The sequence below is a fragment of the Salarias fasciatus genome, chromosome 22, assembly GCF_902148845.1.
Source record: "Salarias fasciatus chromosome 22, fSalaFa1.1, whole genome shotgun sequence".
Taxonomy (NCBI): Eukaryota; Metazoa; Chordata; class Actinopteri; order Blenniiformes; family Blenniidae; genus Salarias; species Salarias fasciatus.
This window is the reverse complement of record NC_043765.1, coordinates 22,938,837-22,958,207: the sequence shown is the minus strand read 5'-3', so window position 1 is coordinate 22,958,207 and position 19,371 is coordinate 22,938,837. Positions and strand designations below refer to the sequence as shown.

Sequence of the window (19,371 nt, the reverse complement as noted above, 5' to 3'; positions counted from 1 at the left end):
TGAAATTGATTCATTTTTCTAAGCATCCAAGCGTCTGTCAGTGTCGTCCTGCAGCTGCTTGTACATGAAAAAAAAAAAAAAAAACGCAAATTTGAAGGCCGTAAGCAACAGAAGCCAGTTCAATGTAGTGTTCTGCAATTTTTTTAGAAAAAAAAGATCGATACTCAACTCTTCCGACAGCAGTAACAAGAAACCTTGGAAAAGCCCAACCTTAAACAATTTCAACCCAATTTCTGTTATTTTTTCCGTTATTTGATGCAAATTGGGGCCCACTTTAATTTCTGCCATTTTTGGTCACCACCACGGACATTTTCATGGATGACCTTCTTTTACTGTTACACCTCTAAATTGTGATAAAGTAGTGTTCTGTATTTGTTCTACCATGATGTAATTTGCTTCAGAGACTTTCATTTGACAAACGGCGCATATCTTCTTGCCGGGTTTAATTCCCGGACGTCACTCCACGCGTTCTGATCGCGTCGGAACCTGCAGAGGGATTTTCATTCCCGCCGATCTCAGCCACGCGCTTCTTGACGGGATCACCTCCACATTAACGCGGACATCCTTCATCTGTTGGAGGTGGGCGACTGCCAGCGCAAACATCTGCGCCTCCATCCACCCATCCGCCGCCGACGCTAACGCGCTCAGTTCCACTCTGCCACCGCCGTTAATGGCGGCGGGCGTCGAGAGCGTAAACAGTCCCCCGGATTCTTCCCCGGCGTCTTCAATCAGCCCGTCACTCATCGTTTGGCTCCCACCGATGGACATATTTAGAGATTTAAGAGCTGCCTGTCACACTGTTAGCGAGCACGGTAAGCAATTAATGATGAGTCCAATCCTCCAGCTCCTTCCCGTGAAGGCGGAAACACTCCCATCATTATGTGCATTGTTTCATCCACCGGCGATTTGGCAGCGTGTAGGCCGGATTGAAGGACGGAGATGAAATACAGCTGCTCTCTCTGAGCCGCACCACCTGAAACAGCCTGTTTGAGCACTTTTATCCTTTTTTTCTTTCATATATACACAATGTGCTCAATGTTATCTGCGCTTCTCGCATGTTTACATATGTGAATTATCATTCAGGTTCCCGTGGGCGCTCATCAGACAGTGAATGACCTAGAGGGCTCATGGGAACAAATCAAAAAATGGAAATGCCTCAAGGAAATTTGCAGCTTTAAATATACAGTTATTCTAATTGAAAAGGAGGCACAACAAGGTCTCTCAAGTGGAAAATTAAATCGCTCGCAGCTGGATGCCTCGTGTCGAAGTGCAGCCCATTTGCATGAGGCCCAACTTACTAAGTCAATGTCAAGGAGAGTCTTGATGCTATCGTTTTCCCCAGTGTGTGAAGTGACTCAGCTGTCAACCATCATTTCAGGAGCAGAATTTGAACTCTGCTCCAGGCTGGATTTCTTTTTTCTTTCTTTTTTTTTTTTTTTCTCCTAAAAATAAAATCAGACTTTATTAAAAACTACAAAAAAAAATTCATAGATTTGATTACACTGCACGCCTCACTGGGCAGGCACCGACTTGGCCTTGAGCGAAGTAACGGTCTTTTTAATTTGTAATGTATGAGCTCTCTACAGTATCGCCCCTGTGATGCCGAGCAGTGATTCAACAGATTTACTCCAGGCTGAAAAAAACAAGGGTTTGAAAAGTGCTCAAAGAAACACACCTATTTTCATAACTGTAATTGGACGCTAGCTAACATCGTATGAGGTATTTCAGCCTGATTTTCACACTGAGACTGACTCAAGTGGACAGTAGCGCCGCTTCAGACTTGTTTTAAATGGTAAGTGTCACCTCAGAGGCACGGCGCACAGCTGTACTCCTTAGGCAGCACTATTTGTATCATTTCTCAATCTAACCTTGGGTCGGGAAGACCTTCCTGACTTACTTAGCCTCTCTCTATCTCTCTCGCTCGCTACCCCTCCCTCTTTCGACTCAAATGCCCGCCAGTGCCGTACAAACTCGCAAACATCTACGTTGGCAGCCACACAGATATTCAGCCGACAATCTAAAATATCCGACGAAACACTGGATGAGCAAAATTCTGCAAGAAGCAATCCGATTTCAAATACAGTGAAAAATGAAACTGTAAAATTGTGGACCGTGACATCTGAAGCATCCTGAGTCATAAACACCGGTGGCAGTGTGTGTTCTGGCATTGGAGACAAATTGGTTTTGAAAATGGACACTCAGAGAGCACAAAGTGTCACATTTTCACTTGAAAACACGGCCGTGCGAACAGAGCGTCAGGGTGACTCTGTGGCCTCTTGATATTTTCTTCACAGTAATATTTTGGCAGACATTTTGCAGAAAGGCTGTGAAATATTTTAATGAGGGACGGTAATTATACCACGATAAGGCCAACAAGACAACATACCCAAGTTTTTTTTGTTGTTTTTTTTTACATTTAATATGCTTTAAGTGAAAATAGCACTTTATTTCATATTTTTTTCCAAAATATCTCCAAATACAGAACTTGCAAACCTGAAAAATTCAATTCTACCAAAGGGTATGTTTTTCAGCTGCTGTTTCATCTTTAATAAGAAAGATATTTTTCAGTTACACCTGCATTGGGGTGTATCAGGGAAGGGCTTACACAGTCAATAAAAAGAATATTTACAGAGGCTGGAGTTTACCAGTCAATGTTCAGGTGAATGTAACCTGGTATGACCGCCATGAAAACTGACTGCAATCCTAATGTGAGTCATAAACACACCCGGCATGCTTTTCTGTTTACTGGTAAACCGGTAGCTAGCTTTCACTGTCGGTTAAGAAGTCATGTTCCTATGCTAAGCTAATAGCAGTCACTGAAACTGATGAAAACAATGACTTTACCCAAATAATTTTTCGGGATTTTTTTTTCTTTCATTTCCTCAATTGAAATCTCATGTTGGATGATATGAGCCTTATATTCGACATCCCTTAATGCAAAGCTCCACAGGAGGACCTACATGATGTGAAAAGTACTGAGGAAAAAGTAACTTGTGTTGCTAAACTGAACATTGTATTGCAGGAATACTAATGATGCACAAGTTAAAGCATTATTATGAAAGCCGTTAAACAATCGTTCACTTTGTGAAAACCTGCATGTTAACAGGCTCCAGAAACAAAACAGCTACAAGTCTGTTGTTCTGTTTTTCCTCAAGTGGTTTTAGATTTTATCCCGAGTTTATTAAACGCGAACGAATCCATTATCATGTTATCATTTGTGGCTCCGTTGAGATCAAACTCAGTCAAAATGAGCGTCGCTGCTGTGAATGTCCTTTTTCTGACGCTCCAAGAAATTACAAGCATCGGCACATGCAAGCATGCAGGTGTGTAAAAAAAAGACAAAAAACAACCTCCACCATCCTCCAATCGTGGCCTGAGAGGCTTCTTATGGTCGAGCGAAGGTACCACTGCCCCCCCGTCCCTCCGCGTGCGTCCTGTACTCTCCCCTCAAAGGTTAATAGACACAGGTTCGGCGCTCCGGGCGCCGCTCGCCTCGCCCATTATTTCCAAATGTCAGCTGTGTAAATGATCTGCGGCGTCCTTATCATCACATATTATCTGGGTAATTGCTCCCTGACAACCATATTTGTTTTGATGCGCGATCCCAGGCGTTGATGGCCTTCCCGGCGATGGCTTTAATGCCGTCATTACGCAGACGTGCTCTCGCTGCACCTTTGACATCTAAATGAGCGCATAACGCAGAAATTACACGACGGGGCCGCCTTTAATGCCTCTGCTAACAATAGCACCTAATGCCTTTTTGATGGATTTGGCTGAGTTTTCCTAATGAACGGTCTTTTATGACGCCCGCACTCGGCTGCTGGTGTGTTTACTGTCTTCATATCCTCGTTGCTTAGAGTCTCAAAGTGTCAATAGCGGTTAAGAAGTGCTCTTGTTTTTGTTAAATGAAAGATTTTTAAGGCAAAGTGACAGGTCGTAGATCACAGGTGCTTCTTTTAAAGCTCCTCTCTGAGGCTCCCAACCAGAACAGGCTGTTTTATTTTGCCTTCAGGACGCGCCGACGTTCTCGCGGTATACTTTGTTCTTATTTTCTAAATCCTTTTCACGGTGACAAGCGAAAAGGAGAGAAAAACCAAGGCTTTTCCCTCAGTTTCTGCAGGTCTTCGATTTCATGGAAACAAGTTTGTTCACCGCTGCATAATTTGTGACAAAGAGGTAGAAACAAAACCGTCTGCTGACACAGACCTGCTTCAAATGTAAAGTACGAAGATCGACACATCCATGGAATTAGCAGCTTGTTTTCAGAGGGTCTTGAACGTGTTTCCCTGCAGCCGATGCTCAGTTAATGAGTTTAAGATCTAAATATACATTTCTGCAATAGGAGCTTGTCGCTACAGTACGGTTACAGTGTGAAAAGTGTTGCGGGACAAAGTTAATTATCCGTCCGGGCTCTGGTGAGAGAGGACGGGTCGCTGGCAGCCCCAGAAGTTGTGGGTTAAATTGCTCATTTCCCTCCGGCCGCCTCTGTAGGCTTTATGTGATTTAAGTGTAACTGGAAGAAGCTGGCTGAAGGCGTTAGAAGCGAGAAAAAAAAGAAAAAACCTTGGTGAAATTATACAAAGTTCACTTGGGAAGTTAGAAAATAAGTTTTAAGTATGAAAAGTTGGGCACGGGTTGAAAACTAGAAGCGAGAAAGTCTTAATCAAACTGCTTTTCCCGTTATTTACTCGCTTCCTTTGGGTCACTTTGCACTTCCTCTCATTTATCATAACCTTTTTCTGTGAAGTTCACCCTCTGATTCATAAACGCTGTCTCCCCGTGAGCTGCTTTCAGGAAGCTGAATGTTTTATTTACACCATCCGTAAGTGGCTATCTCACACTTATAGCTGCTCAAAAGTGATAAAACAAAGACATTAATCCTCCCTCCAGACCGTACAAACATCGACTTTTCCACTGTGCCTTATTTTAAACGAGTGTGTGTGCTCTTATAACGGGTCACTGAAGTCTTGAAGCATCAAAATTTTAAATATTATTCTACTTATAGGACGTATGCTTTCAAAAAGTTGAGCCTCCTGAAGCAAACTTTGTCCTGATTTTCTCCATCGCTGTTCATTGCTGTAAATTGTGCGGTTTCAGTATTTTTTTTTTTCCCTGCTTTTGAACTTGTCAATGGTCTAATTTGAGTCTTTCTCTCCGTGTTGGTTGATTTACATGTCATAAATGTGCCTGAAGTGCGTCCGAGCCCTCCATGCCGTTGTCCTTAACAACAGCCACCCGTCCCTGCAGCGGCGAGGAGAGGCCAGCGTGGAGGGCGTCCTCAACCAGCTGGTCCTGGAGCACCTGCAGCTGGCGCCTCTGCAGTGGGGTGAGTCCCTTATTCCACAATTACGCTCTATTTTCGTTGAATGGGTGTGTTTTTCCATTGGCGCCGCGCCTTCACCTGCCAGGTAGCGTCTAAACGAGGGAGTGCCGCTCTCCACCTATGTTTTTTTTTTTTTTATTTATCTGCATTCCTAATGGGCGCCAGATTGGCGCGGTGTAGACGGGCAGCTTGGGAAAAGGCGTGAATCACCGGGGACGCGCGGCGTTTGTAGGAGCGCTCTGCGGTCGCGCCATCTGCGATCATCCTCTGAAATCACTTTTGATTTACTGCGGGTGTTTGTTTTCTGAGATTCCCGGCCCTCGCGCCGGACGCTGCCAGCATTGCGATTAGTCAGCTGGGGCTGTCCTGCTTTTTTCGCGAAGGAGAGAAGCAATCTGCGGCGCGGCGCATCGAGCGTGGAGATGCACGAATCCATTGAGACAGAAATAGGATCAAAAGCAAACGTTTAGCTGGATTCACAATTCCCCAGATATTTTGGCATTTGACGCCACTTCATTCAGCTAAATATCATTCACCAGGAGAAAAAAACAAAAAAAAAAAAGCTTTCCAAAGACATGTAAATCACATCCATCTGCAGCCTGATATTCTCCAGCGTGTTTGCAATCAGACCGCGAGCTGCTTTTCTTCTGCTCCTCGTCTTCAGAGCTCCGGCTTCAGGCCCTTTCTTGCAAGGCTTGTTGATTGTGAGCCCGATAATTTGCCTCAGTCCATTAGGATGCCTTTATCACGGTTTCCAAGACTATCACAGCCTCAATTATGGGTATAGTTCGACCATTTCCTCCCGTGTCTGAAATCATTTGTCCAATTGGATGCTTTTAATGTTGTTGCTCTGTGATCCTCGGAGGATCGGAGCGGCTTGGAGATGAATGGAGTCCTGCGCTCGTCAGATGTTTTGGTTGGAGTTGTCTTTAGTTTCCTGTGATGTTTATTTGAAAAGATGCTCGGTTTGGCGGATCGATGGTTCGACATTTTGAATTGTGTTCCTGTTTGCTAAACGACCAAAACCCTTGGCTTCTGGCATGTTTAGTTCGAGTTAACTATGAATTGAATGGGTTAAATGCAGAGAAGTATTTTCCCCAATGGGATCAGTAAAGTGTATTTACTTCATCAAATGAAGGGAAAACTCTTTTTTCCCACCTATAAGGAAATTTCCAGCTACGCTTCCAATTTTATCCATGGTAGCTTCTTCCTGTTAGCGTTCAGTATCGCATCATTAGACTGTTTGGATGTACATCATATCTAAAATATCTGATCTAACTTTCAGGGAACCTGGGAACAGTCCTTGAACACATCTTCAAAAACAATAAAGCAAATCAGAGTTGGTCCTGAGTAGCCACCTTTCTCTCGGCTTGCTACCATTATATGTAGATGATATCATGTGATTTAGTCCTTTACCACCTGGCTTTGCAGTGGTTGGAATAAACCAGTCTGAAATGATCCACTTCAAGCACATCACTGAACCAAGCCCATCAGGCTGTTTTACACGAAAGCCTGGAGTTTTTTGGCCCCGTTAGTCAGCTTAGGGCCAGATAAATTTGTGCTGTAATAACCTTCAAATTTACACTTCATGGTTTTTCTTTGTTGTGGCGCAGAGTACATGTGATGAAAATGTCAATTTTATTCATTTACTTTTTACAACACTAAACAATTACAGTGGAAAATAACTATAATCTCAACATAAGGCCAATTTTAATAAACCCAAAATACAAAGAAATGTTAAAAAAAAAAAAAAACGGCTCCTATAGTTGTTGCATTAGGCATGTTTATTCAAACTCTCCTCGAGAGCATGGCCCTGAAGTTAATGCTGCTTACTAAGCATCGAGGTAAACCAGCTTTCATGGCGGCATCAGTGATATCTCAGCGTGGATCTGTCTTGTGTTGTGTCTGCTACTTTTAAGAAGTTTATTTATTTATTTTTTTTTATTTCTTTGCTTCTTACCATGAGCCTAATGTCATCATATAATTTGGTTTCATGCCATTTCGCTGTGCAGCCATCTGACAACACAAACATCAGTAATGCGTCGTTACTGTGACATGATTTTATTATTCACTTTTGCACGACATTATTGCTCTATCCACTTCATGGGACGGTGAAATCATCTGTTTACATGTGTTTGAAGTGGCTGCAGAAAGGCTTTCTCTTCATGTCGGAAATTCACATGTTCATTATCGATCATGCCGGAGCTGATGTGAAATGACAGCATGAGATCTGGAAACGGGTTTTGCTCTTCCTAACAGTCTCTAATGAGCTCAATAAAAATCCACATTCCACGTCAAGTACATTTCCAGCATGTTTTAAATGCAGCTCATCCGTCAGTGGTAATCTTCTGGAGAAGCCGGAGTGTTTAGCACAGCCTCTGCTGCTCTGTGGCAGAACGGGGGAAACAGAAGACTCCCGTCTCCCTCTGACGGCGTTTACTGTTTACTGGGCAGCGGTGGTGTGTGAAGCGGCGAGGTGGCGTGGCTCAAACACGGATGCAGGACCGCACGGAGATGAATTATTGACCGGAGGCGCCGGTGTTCAAGAGGAAGTCACACGTGTTGGAAGTGAAGAGCCCACGAGCGTTCGAGGGCATGCTGTGAAAACAGTCATGAATGAGCAGCCGTGTGTGTTTTTTGTGTGTGTGAGGATCGGTGAGCAGCAAAAAAATCACAGCTTTGGTGTGTTTTTGTGCGTGTGTGTGTGTGTGTGTGTGTGTGTGTGTGTGTGTGTGTGTGTGTGTGTGTGTGTAGTTTCTTTACAAAAAACAGCCAGCAGCGCCCGCTGGTGCGACTGCGTCATCATTTTCAGTGTTTCTGACGTTTCCATTTTCAGAACGTTTCCGTCGTGGCGCAGTGCTTTGGAATGAAAATGCAAAATCGACCGGTTTCTGCTTGAAACCTCATCATGTTGATGGAGCCTGAGGTTTACTCTTCCAAATTGCAGCATGAGTATTTACACTGAAACTCAAAGAGGTCATTCTTCATTATGGATTTTTTTTTTCTTTACACCATCTGAAATATTTAATCCAAATTTATGTTTGAAAAGGTATCGCTTGAAGACCATTGTAGCATAACAGATTATACTTACTCTTGGTGCTGTGGAGGTCATCATCTTACCCAACAGACCTTTCAAATTCATATATATATATATATCTCCTGTCCACAGTGGAGCAATTTACTGGAGAGTCAGTACCTGTCAGAACGGAGCAAACATTATTAAAGTTATGAGGCTTGAAAATTGAAAAGGTCAGGTCCAAATTAATCCAGCTTCAAAAAAGTCTGCCATAAATGCAATCAGAGCGCAGCAAAGAGCAGAGACTCATGAATGAGTGAAGCTAATTCTGTAAGCCACACTGTGTTTAATCATATTTTCATGTTAGCTCTATATTTACCTGACTCTGATGTCAATAAATAAGAGAACATTATCAATGGCTGTGGTTTAAGTGGTAGTCAGCCGTCCTAAAATCTCCACTATAGAACAAGACGTTGTTGTTGATGAACCCATTCTGTGCAGGATCTTAGTCCTCTAATCTCCAGCTGTGTCATTCTGGTTAAATCTCCAGGAGTGTCGGGTTCTCCCTTTCTCCTGGGTTCCACTCAGGGTCCCTCTCTTCCCCGGGTCCATCTGTCCTCCTCAGCGTGGGGCTCCTTGTTTTGTCTCTGCTCTTTGTTTCCAAAGCTCCTCATTACAGAAGCTTCTCGGCCACCATATCCTCCGGATGCTCTTCAGGCTCTTGTTGGTGACCGCCTGCAGTTTTGGTTTCAATATTTTGATTTCTGAACCCGTACAAGAGCAGCGCTTTCACATTTCACCCATTGCTTCTCAACCTGGTCTGGGTTGTTCACGCTGTAGACCACGGTACTGGTTTCAGATATGTTCAGATATAGTTGAAGTTTAAACCTCCAGCTCGCAGATTCAGATGCGTCACCAGTGATATTTGAAATTTGTGCCAAATCATTGTTCGCGTTTGATCAAGTCGGCCCTTTTTCATACCCAAGGGTGCTGATTGGATCCCTCAAATCACCCTTCCATGTGTCAAATGTCACTGAACCCAAAGATAAGCTCCTTGGACCACCCGTCCCATGCCGCTGTTGTTAAGTTAGTAGATTTTTAGCTGCTAGTGGCTCTAAACACCAAGTGGCTGCCGTCATCGTTATTAGTTTAGGCTTGTGTGTGTTTGAATGAATGAATGAATGGAACCTAGCATGTAGAATATGATGACACTGCTTAAAGGGGTGAGTTTTTTCTATAAGGAGGAGTCCATTAAAGAAATTACCCTGCCTCTTACACATTTTGGCTTGGATGGGCTCCAGACTCCAATACCCTCGTCGGGATAAAGCCTTTCATGGAGGATGGATGGATCGGTGAACTCTGAGCGAACAATAAGCCCCGCAAAATATTCGACTAGTCCACGGTGGCAAATACTGTAGCTTGAGGAGGGACGGAATGAAGATCGTCGAACAACACGGCATCAGCCAATTGTGTAGCTTAAGGAACTCGATGCCTGTTTGCAGTGCGCTCCCATAGAAAGTCATGAATATTTGATGGTCCGGGTAAATAGAGAACACGCAAAGTGCCAGGATCCGTCTTTGTTCTTTTCATATTCATGTTTGTGTAAAAGCTCATTATTATTATAGGGCTGAGGAACAAACGGGGGCCATTAGTAAATGATTCCACCTCTGGGCAGAATCAGCCCCACAGTCAATATTACCAGAGCTGCAATAAGGTACGATCTTATATGATGAAATTCACGACATAATTACAAATAAATAATGCAAGACTTCTTTTTCTCCCCCTTCTCTTATATATATATATATTTTTTAATTTTAATTAGTGATGTGTTCTTTAACTGTTGACTTTCATTTCCGAAGTCCAGAGAAATGGCCGTAATGCACCAAGTGGGTAAGAACTTGAAGCGGATTCAACTCTCCATAACGCCAAGGCTCGTATTGTCTTTGTGCCGTCGACTCTTCCTACCTTTTCTTTTTCCAGTCGTTTTCTCACCCTTTTGCTACAGTTTGGACATCATTTTTCCTGATTTCACAGAAGCTAAAAATGTTTCCCAGAGCCTGTTGAGTTGTTTTGGTTTTTTTTTTTTTTTTTGTTTGTTTGAATACAATATAAATGTGGTGCAGTCAGTTGAGTACACCAGGCTGAATCACAGCCTCATTTATTCACGGAGAGGCTTTACAGGCGTGGGTAAACCTCGAAAACGTGTCCGATTATACCGACAATTTCTGCCAGCGATTCCAGCTTGGATTGATATTATACGAGTACAAATACAGGCAGAGGTTCCCTCTGAGTTTGGGTGCTCCTCGCAGTCATTTAATTTTACGCTCCGGCAGTCTGTCACTCTGTCACGGATCCTGAAAAACAAGCCGCGCTAAACTGGCTGCAGATTTCATAGCGGTGTGGAAATAGAAGTAGGCGGCGGACGTTTTAACAAACAGTCTAAATGTCAGCCGAGCCCAGATCCTCAGCTATTGTCTCTTCGTCTCTCTCCTGCAGGGCTGATGGCTGACTGGCTTAATTATCTGTGACAAAATTTTATTGCACTCTCAGAAACTATAAGGAGCACTTGTCATCCTGAAAATTGGAGAAACTCAGATAGGAGGAGCTCGGTGAGTGAATTGTGGGATCCTCCAATTTCTAAATGGAAACATTTTTACCCGCCTTCAATCGAACCGTAGGTTTCCTGATCCCCTCTCTAATAGATGATATAATAGATCAAATGGAACTGCAGGGTGACTAATTTGGGCGATGACGAAATGGACAAGAACTGTATTTAAGTAGCAAACAGATAATATTTGATCCAAAAGCTTCAGTAATCGCTGAAAATGTACTTTGGAGATTGAAAATGATTCATCCACCGAGCCATTTATGTTCCATTGAACAGACTGGAACCGGTCCGGGCTGATGTTGGGTTAAGGGTCACCAGTTCTGGAGAACATTTTCAGACTGCTGCCCCAGGAATCAAACCCACGTCCTGGAATTTGTGAGTCTTCAATTTGAAAATGTTTTGTTGATTTTTCTCAAAAATGGTACTAGGAGTCACAGAAAACTGAATTTTTGGGAAATACTTGAAGGGTACAGTGGAGAAACAGCGAAGTGATCATCATCAAATTTACATTTGAACAAAAGGTGGCATGCCCAGAATTATTTACACCCTTATCAGTAATAAATAGAAAAGCCTTCATTAACCCGTACAGCTATCAGACTCTTCCTATAATCACTGAACAGCTTGTTTCATGTGTCCACTGCTATTTTTGACCATTAGTTTTCAGCTCTGAGCTCCAACTCTTTGTTTTAAACATGTCTTCCATTTAGTCCTCATAGCATGTCCCTCTAAAGAGACGCCTGTCTCCAGGGGACACTGCTCCTTGGATTTTAGGATGTCACCTCGTTAGACCTGTGCACAAAACGCACCTGTATTGTTTTGTGACTGTTAAATAAGAAAAGTCTATTTTTTCCAGTCATATATTTTGTCATTCTAGTTTTCTTGAAAGTAAAATGGAAATCTCGTCTCGTCTCATGATCATGAAAACGAACATCGTGTCTCGTCTCGTAAACACCGGCTGGGAAAATGCGAACTGCATCCAGGTGCAGCTACCGAAGCTGACTTTTACCTTGCACAAAGGGAATCAGCTCAGCACGGTACACCTCGTGTCTTTGAGGTTTCCATTTCACACTTTCCAGAGTTTGTTCCTCCCCTCGCCGCAGAACAGCTGGTATTATGTATTTTTTTGTACCGTCCAGCCTGGCATGGCGTAAATAGTCCCACTGATTATGGCTCCTTAGCCGTCAATCTGATTAAAAGCAACGCGGCGCACCTTGTGATCGGAGTCCCTGTGTCAACCTAATGGAGTGTCGCTGAATAAACAAATGGGAACGCCGCTCCGCGACGCTGTCACGATACTGTGCTAACAAAGGGCACCAGGCTTTGTTCTTCTTTGTAACTGGACAAAATGAGACGATTGAGATGACGGGATGCTTTGGTTTCTTCATGGTGTGTTGGTAAATTTTAACAGTGAATAAGAATAAATCAGCTGTGTTGTACTTTACAGAACAGGTACAGAAACAAGGACACTTTTATAAAAGAGATGGGTTTATTAGTAAATCTTTGTTGGTGTATTAATATTAAATTGTTATTGTGGAGCTGCGGACTGGCTTCGATCTGCCCGTCGAGCGCCGTAACCAAGCAGAGAGCTGGAAAACATCCCGGCTGGATGTGGACTTTGCACCCGGTGCCCCCTCCTCACACACCTCCTATTTCTTCTTCTGCCGCCCTCGGCCCGCCACCGGGAGCCCGTCTCAATGGAATACAAATTCACCCATGAATGGAAAGACAAATGTTTAGCCTGGCGGAGAGATGGAAAGAGGAGGGTGGAGGGGGGGTGGGGGTGGAGGGCGGCGGCTGTAAAAGGCAGAGAGATAATTTAATAAGACGGCACTACTGAATCTTTTCCACACACAGATGGACATTCGGAGCCGACACACACACACACACACACACACACACACACACAACACACACAGAGGGCGCATCGTGGAATAATATCCCTTTAAGCCTCTGTCAGGTGCGGAACTTGACGAATGGCGTTGCCAAACAGCTCGCCGAAGCCCTCCCGCGGCGGCGGCGATGACGATCAGAAGCGGGGATGGAGAGGAACACGCGTGAGGCCCTAATGAAAGAGAAGTGTTCCAACTGCACCTGTAGCAGCTAATATGTCACATCTGCGACGGCGTCCGTTCCAAGCTCCTCCCTGCTCAGCTGCGCGGCGGCGGCGGCGGCGACCGGGCCGCCGGGAGACGGCCGTAAGCCTTCCTTAAGCCCGCCGTGCTGCAGGAGATCAGCCCAGTCTGCCGGGAAGCTCCCGGGAAGGAAAACGTGTGGATTTGCGGTTGTGCACACCCATTTTTTTTTTTTTTTAATATTAACCAGCCTGCAGACGTTGGCCCCGCGGGATCCCGCTGACCCGTACACAGTGTAATCCCGCTGGCCTCGGCTTCACGTGGGGATTTAGTCTAACATGCCCCGAATAGTACAGGTAGATTATTCGCAGCTCACGTCTTAATGTGGAGCTCTAAAGAAGGAATGCAGCTGGGACCGAACACAGAACTACCTGTGATGCCGTCATTTCTCCCGTCATTACACTGCACGTGCAACAACGTCTCTTAAAGCGACACTAAGGAACTTTTCAACCTTAATAAAACATTTTAATATCTTTTGTGATGACACATCGACTTACAACGGGTTGAATGACCCCTCTGTCACGGGCTGAGGGCGTCAGTATTGCTTTCACTTGGACTAAGAAACTGTGAGGAGGGTGGTAGGAACCCAGCACACAGCATGCGTCACATTATGATATAATATTGTTTAGCCACCATTAGATTCATTACCTCGTCGCTATCCGTCCTTCACACAGCCACTGGAAACAAATGTAGGCGAGTTCAGTCCGACAGCATGCCACCGGGAGCAGCATTTTACGACGTCACGCACTAGTCCTCATGGGAACTGTAGTATTCCTTTAGGCAAAACACTACCGCTTTTGTCCACTGGCGCCGCCAAAATCAACGGAAACTGAAAGTTCCTTAGTGTTACTTTAAAGTCTGCCCTCAAACTCACATTATGACGAGGTTTGGTGTCACCTTGACCGATCGGTCCTATCAAATTGTAAATAAAGAAATGACGACGACCCGTGCATCCTGTTCCAATTAAACTGAGTGATCACAGCAGTCTGAATGCTGAGCTTTCACCACACACAAGTAACTTTTATAATTAAAGCTTTGAGGTCCTGTTTAAACGACGTCATCCCCAAGTGAAAACAGAAAACTTTATTTGCTCTTTAAGTGTCCGTTTACATGACGGTGATGCTCAGAGCCACTGAAAATGCATTGTTTTCTGAAATGCTGAAACTGTATCTGTGCAAAATACTCCCAGAGTGACGACTCCCAGCCCGTGTTCTCCTGGACACGGTAGTTTTAGAGTCGAGATTCACCATAAAAACAGTCCAATTTGGTCAAATGTCCATAAGAATATATGTGTACTTCCATTATTAATATTTAAGGTGTGTTTTCTGAATGCATTAATGTGTAGTTTCTTTCCAAAAATAACCAACAGCCCCAACTAGTGGCCTGGCATGCTACATCGTTTCCAGCATGTTCAAAAAAGTGCAATTTAACAGCAAAACTTTGCTGAAACAAAAATGCATTTTCACTTGAGACATTGCGTCTTAATCTGGGCCTGAAATCCCTGAATTATGAGTGCAACTATATTGAAGTTATTGTCAAACACCCTGACGTGCAGTATTTAAGTCTGTTGAACAGCACTAATCCGACCGAAACAACTCCTACCTTGAAAATACAGAAAAGGAGACGCTTAACAGAACTTTGAATTCAGGCAATTCTCCCTCCAGCTTAAAGACTAAATGCAGTGTGTGACAATGCATTAAAAACATGAATTCACAGACAGATGAATGTTAAAGATCTTCGTGAAGCCATCGCTGAACGCTTGTACAGACAAACTGATGCTGTTTCTCAAGCTGCCCTGATGAGGTGTTTTCAGTCAGAAAGCCCGAAAGCCACTGTTTAATGTGTTTATGATGATACCATGAATGCTTCATCATTTTCCAACCAGTTAAACTTGTTTTGGTCTGTCTTTTAATAAATAGTTTAATCTATGAGGACAGGTGAATTCAGTATTTCAGCTGCAGCGGATTAAAATACTTTTTTTTTTTTTTAAAAAAAAGCTTATCTTTAGCGATGCTTCATTCAGGTTTTGAAATCGGCCCTCAGGGCGCGCTCTGACCATCAGGCCTCGATGTTTCCATCCCAGCCAGAACATAAACACAAACACACATTACTGCCGCGCCCCGCCCACCTGTCGGAGGCTGGAATTCACTGCGGGTGTGGCTCATTGGAGCTGACTGATGGGCGCCGGGAGGAGCCGCGGGGCTGATTTATCGTCTGTTTGCCAGATGTGTCAATCCACCGCCGTCTTCAGGGCCCCCTATTGAAAAGACAGAGCGGTGGGAAGGCGCTCACGTCTTCTCCTGAGAGGATCTGCTCTCTCTCCGGGGCTGATTCAACCAACGAGGTGCGGACTCATGAGACAAACTAAACCGATCACACTTTATTGAGCCCCTTGGGGAAAATGTCTTTTTCTACGTTTACCGGATTCAGGATGTGGTGGGAAGACGGATCCAGGCGCTCCGAGGAGCTGATGGAGGTCAAACGGTCTTGCTGAGGGACCAGTTAATGACTCTAGGTCAGTGGTTCCAGAGACACATGTGCCTCTTTTTGGCTTCCTGAAGCTTTCAATAAAAATTATACTGACATAAATGGATTTTCATCTGAACACACCTGTCATTTAAAAAATACTTGTATGTCTTGAATGAAAAATGCTTTAAAAAAAATACATATTAAGAAATGAAAGAAAAATGCTAAAATGTCTCGAATTTTAAAAGGGGAAGGAAGCTGAAAAATGGGAAGAAAAAAGAAATGAGCAAAGCTGCTTAGAAACAGATACAAATAACTAAAATGCCTTTTCCCCCTGTGGCCTTTAGACTCTTCAACTTCTTCCATTCAGTAGTGTTTTTCTCTCTTTTGGTTGGTTTCATCTTTTCTCTGCTTATTTCCATTGATGTTTAACCTCACACAAATTACTATTTCAAATTGCTTATTGAATTTTTACTTGATATTTAACATTTCTCTCTATTTGTCCTGTGTGGAGCAATGCTGCGACGAACTTCCCTTTGGGACTAATAAAGCTGTTCTATTCTGCAGTGGCCACAGTTACATATTTTTTGAATTAATTATTCCAAATTAAATCTTTAGGAAGTGACATTTATGTCTACTAGAAGTGAACAACCTCCAGTTCCTCCTTCTTTTTTTCTTTTTTTTTCTGCTATTGATTGATTGATTCACTTTAAGGCTACAGCTTTAAAAAAAAGTCTGCGTTTTCATGCCACTCTTTTCATTATATATCCTAAAACTCCCATTGAATATCTCATCTCAGTTTGAGGCAAGGACTTGCTTTGGGCCGCTATCTTGAAATATATGCGTTGTCGCGAGGGAACAAACTCGCCCAGAATGACCAAAATTAACTCAAAGCCGAATGAGGGTTTACGAGGTCGAGGAATTATTTAATCCCGCTTTAAAAGCAGAATAAACCAGCCACTTAATTCGGAATGAAGTTTACTCGAAATGCTCATTTTCATTGGGAATTAGGTGTTTACAAGGTCATTTTAAAGCAGAATTAAGTTTTATTCGGAATTAAAGGGGAATTAAAACTGTTATGTAAATGTGGCAAATATGTCAAAATGTTCTGAAAAATGCAGCAAAAAAGGGATGAAACTGTTAAAATCAGGTGCAAAGACAGCTGGAAGCATCATGAAGTGTTTACCATTTTAAATAGCGATGGAAACCTCATAAATGCAACATAAAACACCGGTTTTGTGCATTTCTAAACTACTGTATATCTGAAAGTTCAGCTGTTGTGTTGACCTTATTTTATGATAAATGTGTAAATTTCATTAGGTGGAAAATCACAAAAAATGGTTCTTTTGGTCACAAAGGTTGCAGAGCCCTGGTATGAGGGTAGATAGCATAAAATATTTTTTTTTTCTCTGCTTGGGTTGGAATCTCCACCCCTTGACCTTACAGCCCTCTGCGGTCTTACAGTGGAAATCGGACTTCATCCAGTCCATGATTGCCCAGCTCGCCTCTCCTCCTCTCTCCGCACTGGTGTGGATCTCCACTTAGCGCGCTCAACAGGCCTGGACCGGGTGTTCATGGGGCATTTATCATGGCTCCAGAACAATCCGCGCTGTCTGCTCATCATTTCAGGGGAAGCATGGACATAAATCAAGCCTCCTCCGGCCTGCCACAGATAGCGCGCCGCGCACACTCGGCCGTTCACGCGGGCCGGCGAGGCAGGCGGCAGAACAGAGCAGCGAGGTTGAGTTAAAAACAGAGAGAGAAGCAGTGGGAGAACAGGTGTGTGGAGATTAGATTGAAGACAAATCATCAATGCGGTTAAACGTGCCAACGGCGTCTGTGAAAGGCGTTTACGGCAAAAACGGGGCAAGATAATTTACGCGCTGATTCATGATTCAGTCGATCTTGAACGTGTGATCTGTCGATATTCATGAAGTCTCCTTTTTTTCCTCCGTCCTCGATAATTTCCAAGTGCATTTCCAACTTAAAGCTGTTTCTCCCCCCTCGCCTTCTATCACATAAAACCACCTCCGTTATTGATTGGCTGAGAGGAAACAAGAGTATCCCCGCCGGCCGCCTTCTCCTCCCTGAAAGACAGATCACCTGACATTTTCTAAATGCGAGCCAGTCCAGCCCCTGGTCTCATTGTGAGCGAGGCAGCCGGCGCTCCGCCACGCTCTTTCAAGGCCTGCTGAAGCAGGGGGATATTGTGACGCAGCTGTTTGGGCTGCCGGGGTACACAGAAATGCGGCTGGCTGTGTTATTACACTTTGCCCCGCGCCATCTATCCTCAGCTGTGGGAAAACACAAACACTGTTCCTGATGGGTTTCAGTGTCGGACACGGATCCGCAATCCACAGAGAGGAGTTGGGGAAATGCCGCTTGTTAGAAACCCAAAACTTTATCTTTAGGCATGCGAAAAAGGTTAAACGTCCACTGTTTGCTTGTGTTTGAGTTCGCAGGGTTTGCAGTTTTGTTCGAATAATCAGAGTAATCATGAATAAGCCAAAATTTGTGTTCAAAAAGACATAATAGGGATTCTTTTTTATATGGGAATGTCCTTTGTTTAAACCTGCAGTATATACTCTTGGCTTAGTGTGAAAATACTCTAAAATAAATATGGATATATGCTTGGGTAAATATTGATCTATGGGAATAGACTGATGTAAAGATGGGTGTGTATTTGAGTTAATATGGGTAAAAATTCAGGTAGATATCGATGTTACTTGAGGTAAAATGTGGTTTGTACTTGTGTAGATATGGGTTATTGTGAATAGTCTCTCAGTAAATATGTACTTGGATAAATAATAGATTGTGTTTGGACACATACTTAGATTACCATTAACAATGGCGAGTACACAGACATTCGTATGGACAGAAGAACAAGTTGGATTGTTATTACGGTGTCTATCAACTCAGCAACTACCACATGCAGGACAAAAATCTTCTGGAGTCATGAACCTCTGGAGGAAAACATTATTGCAGAAAAATTGTGAATACTATGGCCGTGGTGCGCATGTGCAGTAGCAGTGATTTAATAAGATTCCTTTTTTTTTTTTGTGGCAATCTCAGTGATTTCAGTCAGCATTGTCATGTAAACGGACACCCCTAACGTCGAAGGGACTGAAAAAAGCACAGTGACGGATGTTAATGCACTTTATCGCTACAGTCAACAGATACAAAGCACAACCCATACTTCACACACCTCAGCCGTCGATGCAGAATAGATTTCTCAACCTCGACACCAGACAAGGTCAAAACAAACGTACATGGCTGGAATGTGTATCAAATTCCAGATTGCTTTTATTTTGAAAAAAGGGTATTTTAATGAAGTGGCGGTGACGCAGGAAGTCGTGCCGTCCTTCAGACCAGCGAGGTGACTTTGACGTCTTCTGGAATATACGGGACAGATTTTATTCTTCTCGTCTTGCCATAAACGGCACTATTTGTGTGTTTGTGTTGTTTTGAAACCGGTTTATAACCCCAGTCATCCAACGTGTACATAAAAGCTTAGAAATGATGTAATATTTCACTACAGAGGCTGGTAGTTTCACAGTGGCGGTCGTGAAAGTTCTTGAAGTTGTTGCTACTCATAAAATCTGATTGCAGCAAACAAAGAGGAAGGGACTCATCAACTATAATGAGCAGCGTGGGTTTGGAGTGCGCTACAACCTATTGATGTCACAACACCTCTGGTCGCCAGTGCCAGCCTTTTTATTCAGGTTGTTCACGAGCTCGGAGCGGCTCATCTGTCGTGTTTAATGACAAGATTACCAACATGAGAAGAGTTCTGGTTTTTAGGCTATGGATCCCAACTGCCATTCAC

The 19,371-nt window shown here is 43.5% G+C and overlaps 1 protein-coding gene across 3 annotated transcripts in view; it reads left to right on the top strand.

The window, feature by feature from the left end:
* Positions 1–19,371, top strand: part of trappc9 (trafficking protein particle complex subunit 9) — a 210,913-nt gene that overhangs the window by 143,273 nt on the left and 48,269 nt on the right. For all 3 annotated transcript variants that reach the window (XM_030120460.1, XM_030120459.1, XM_030120458.1), the window contains one exon: positions 5,236–5,326. In XM_030120460.1, the coding sequence (XP_029976320.1) occupies positions 5,236–5,326 (91 nt within the window). The remainder of the gene's footprint in view (positions 1–5,235; positions 5,327–19,371) is intronic.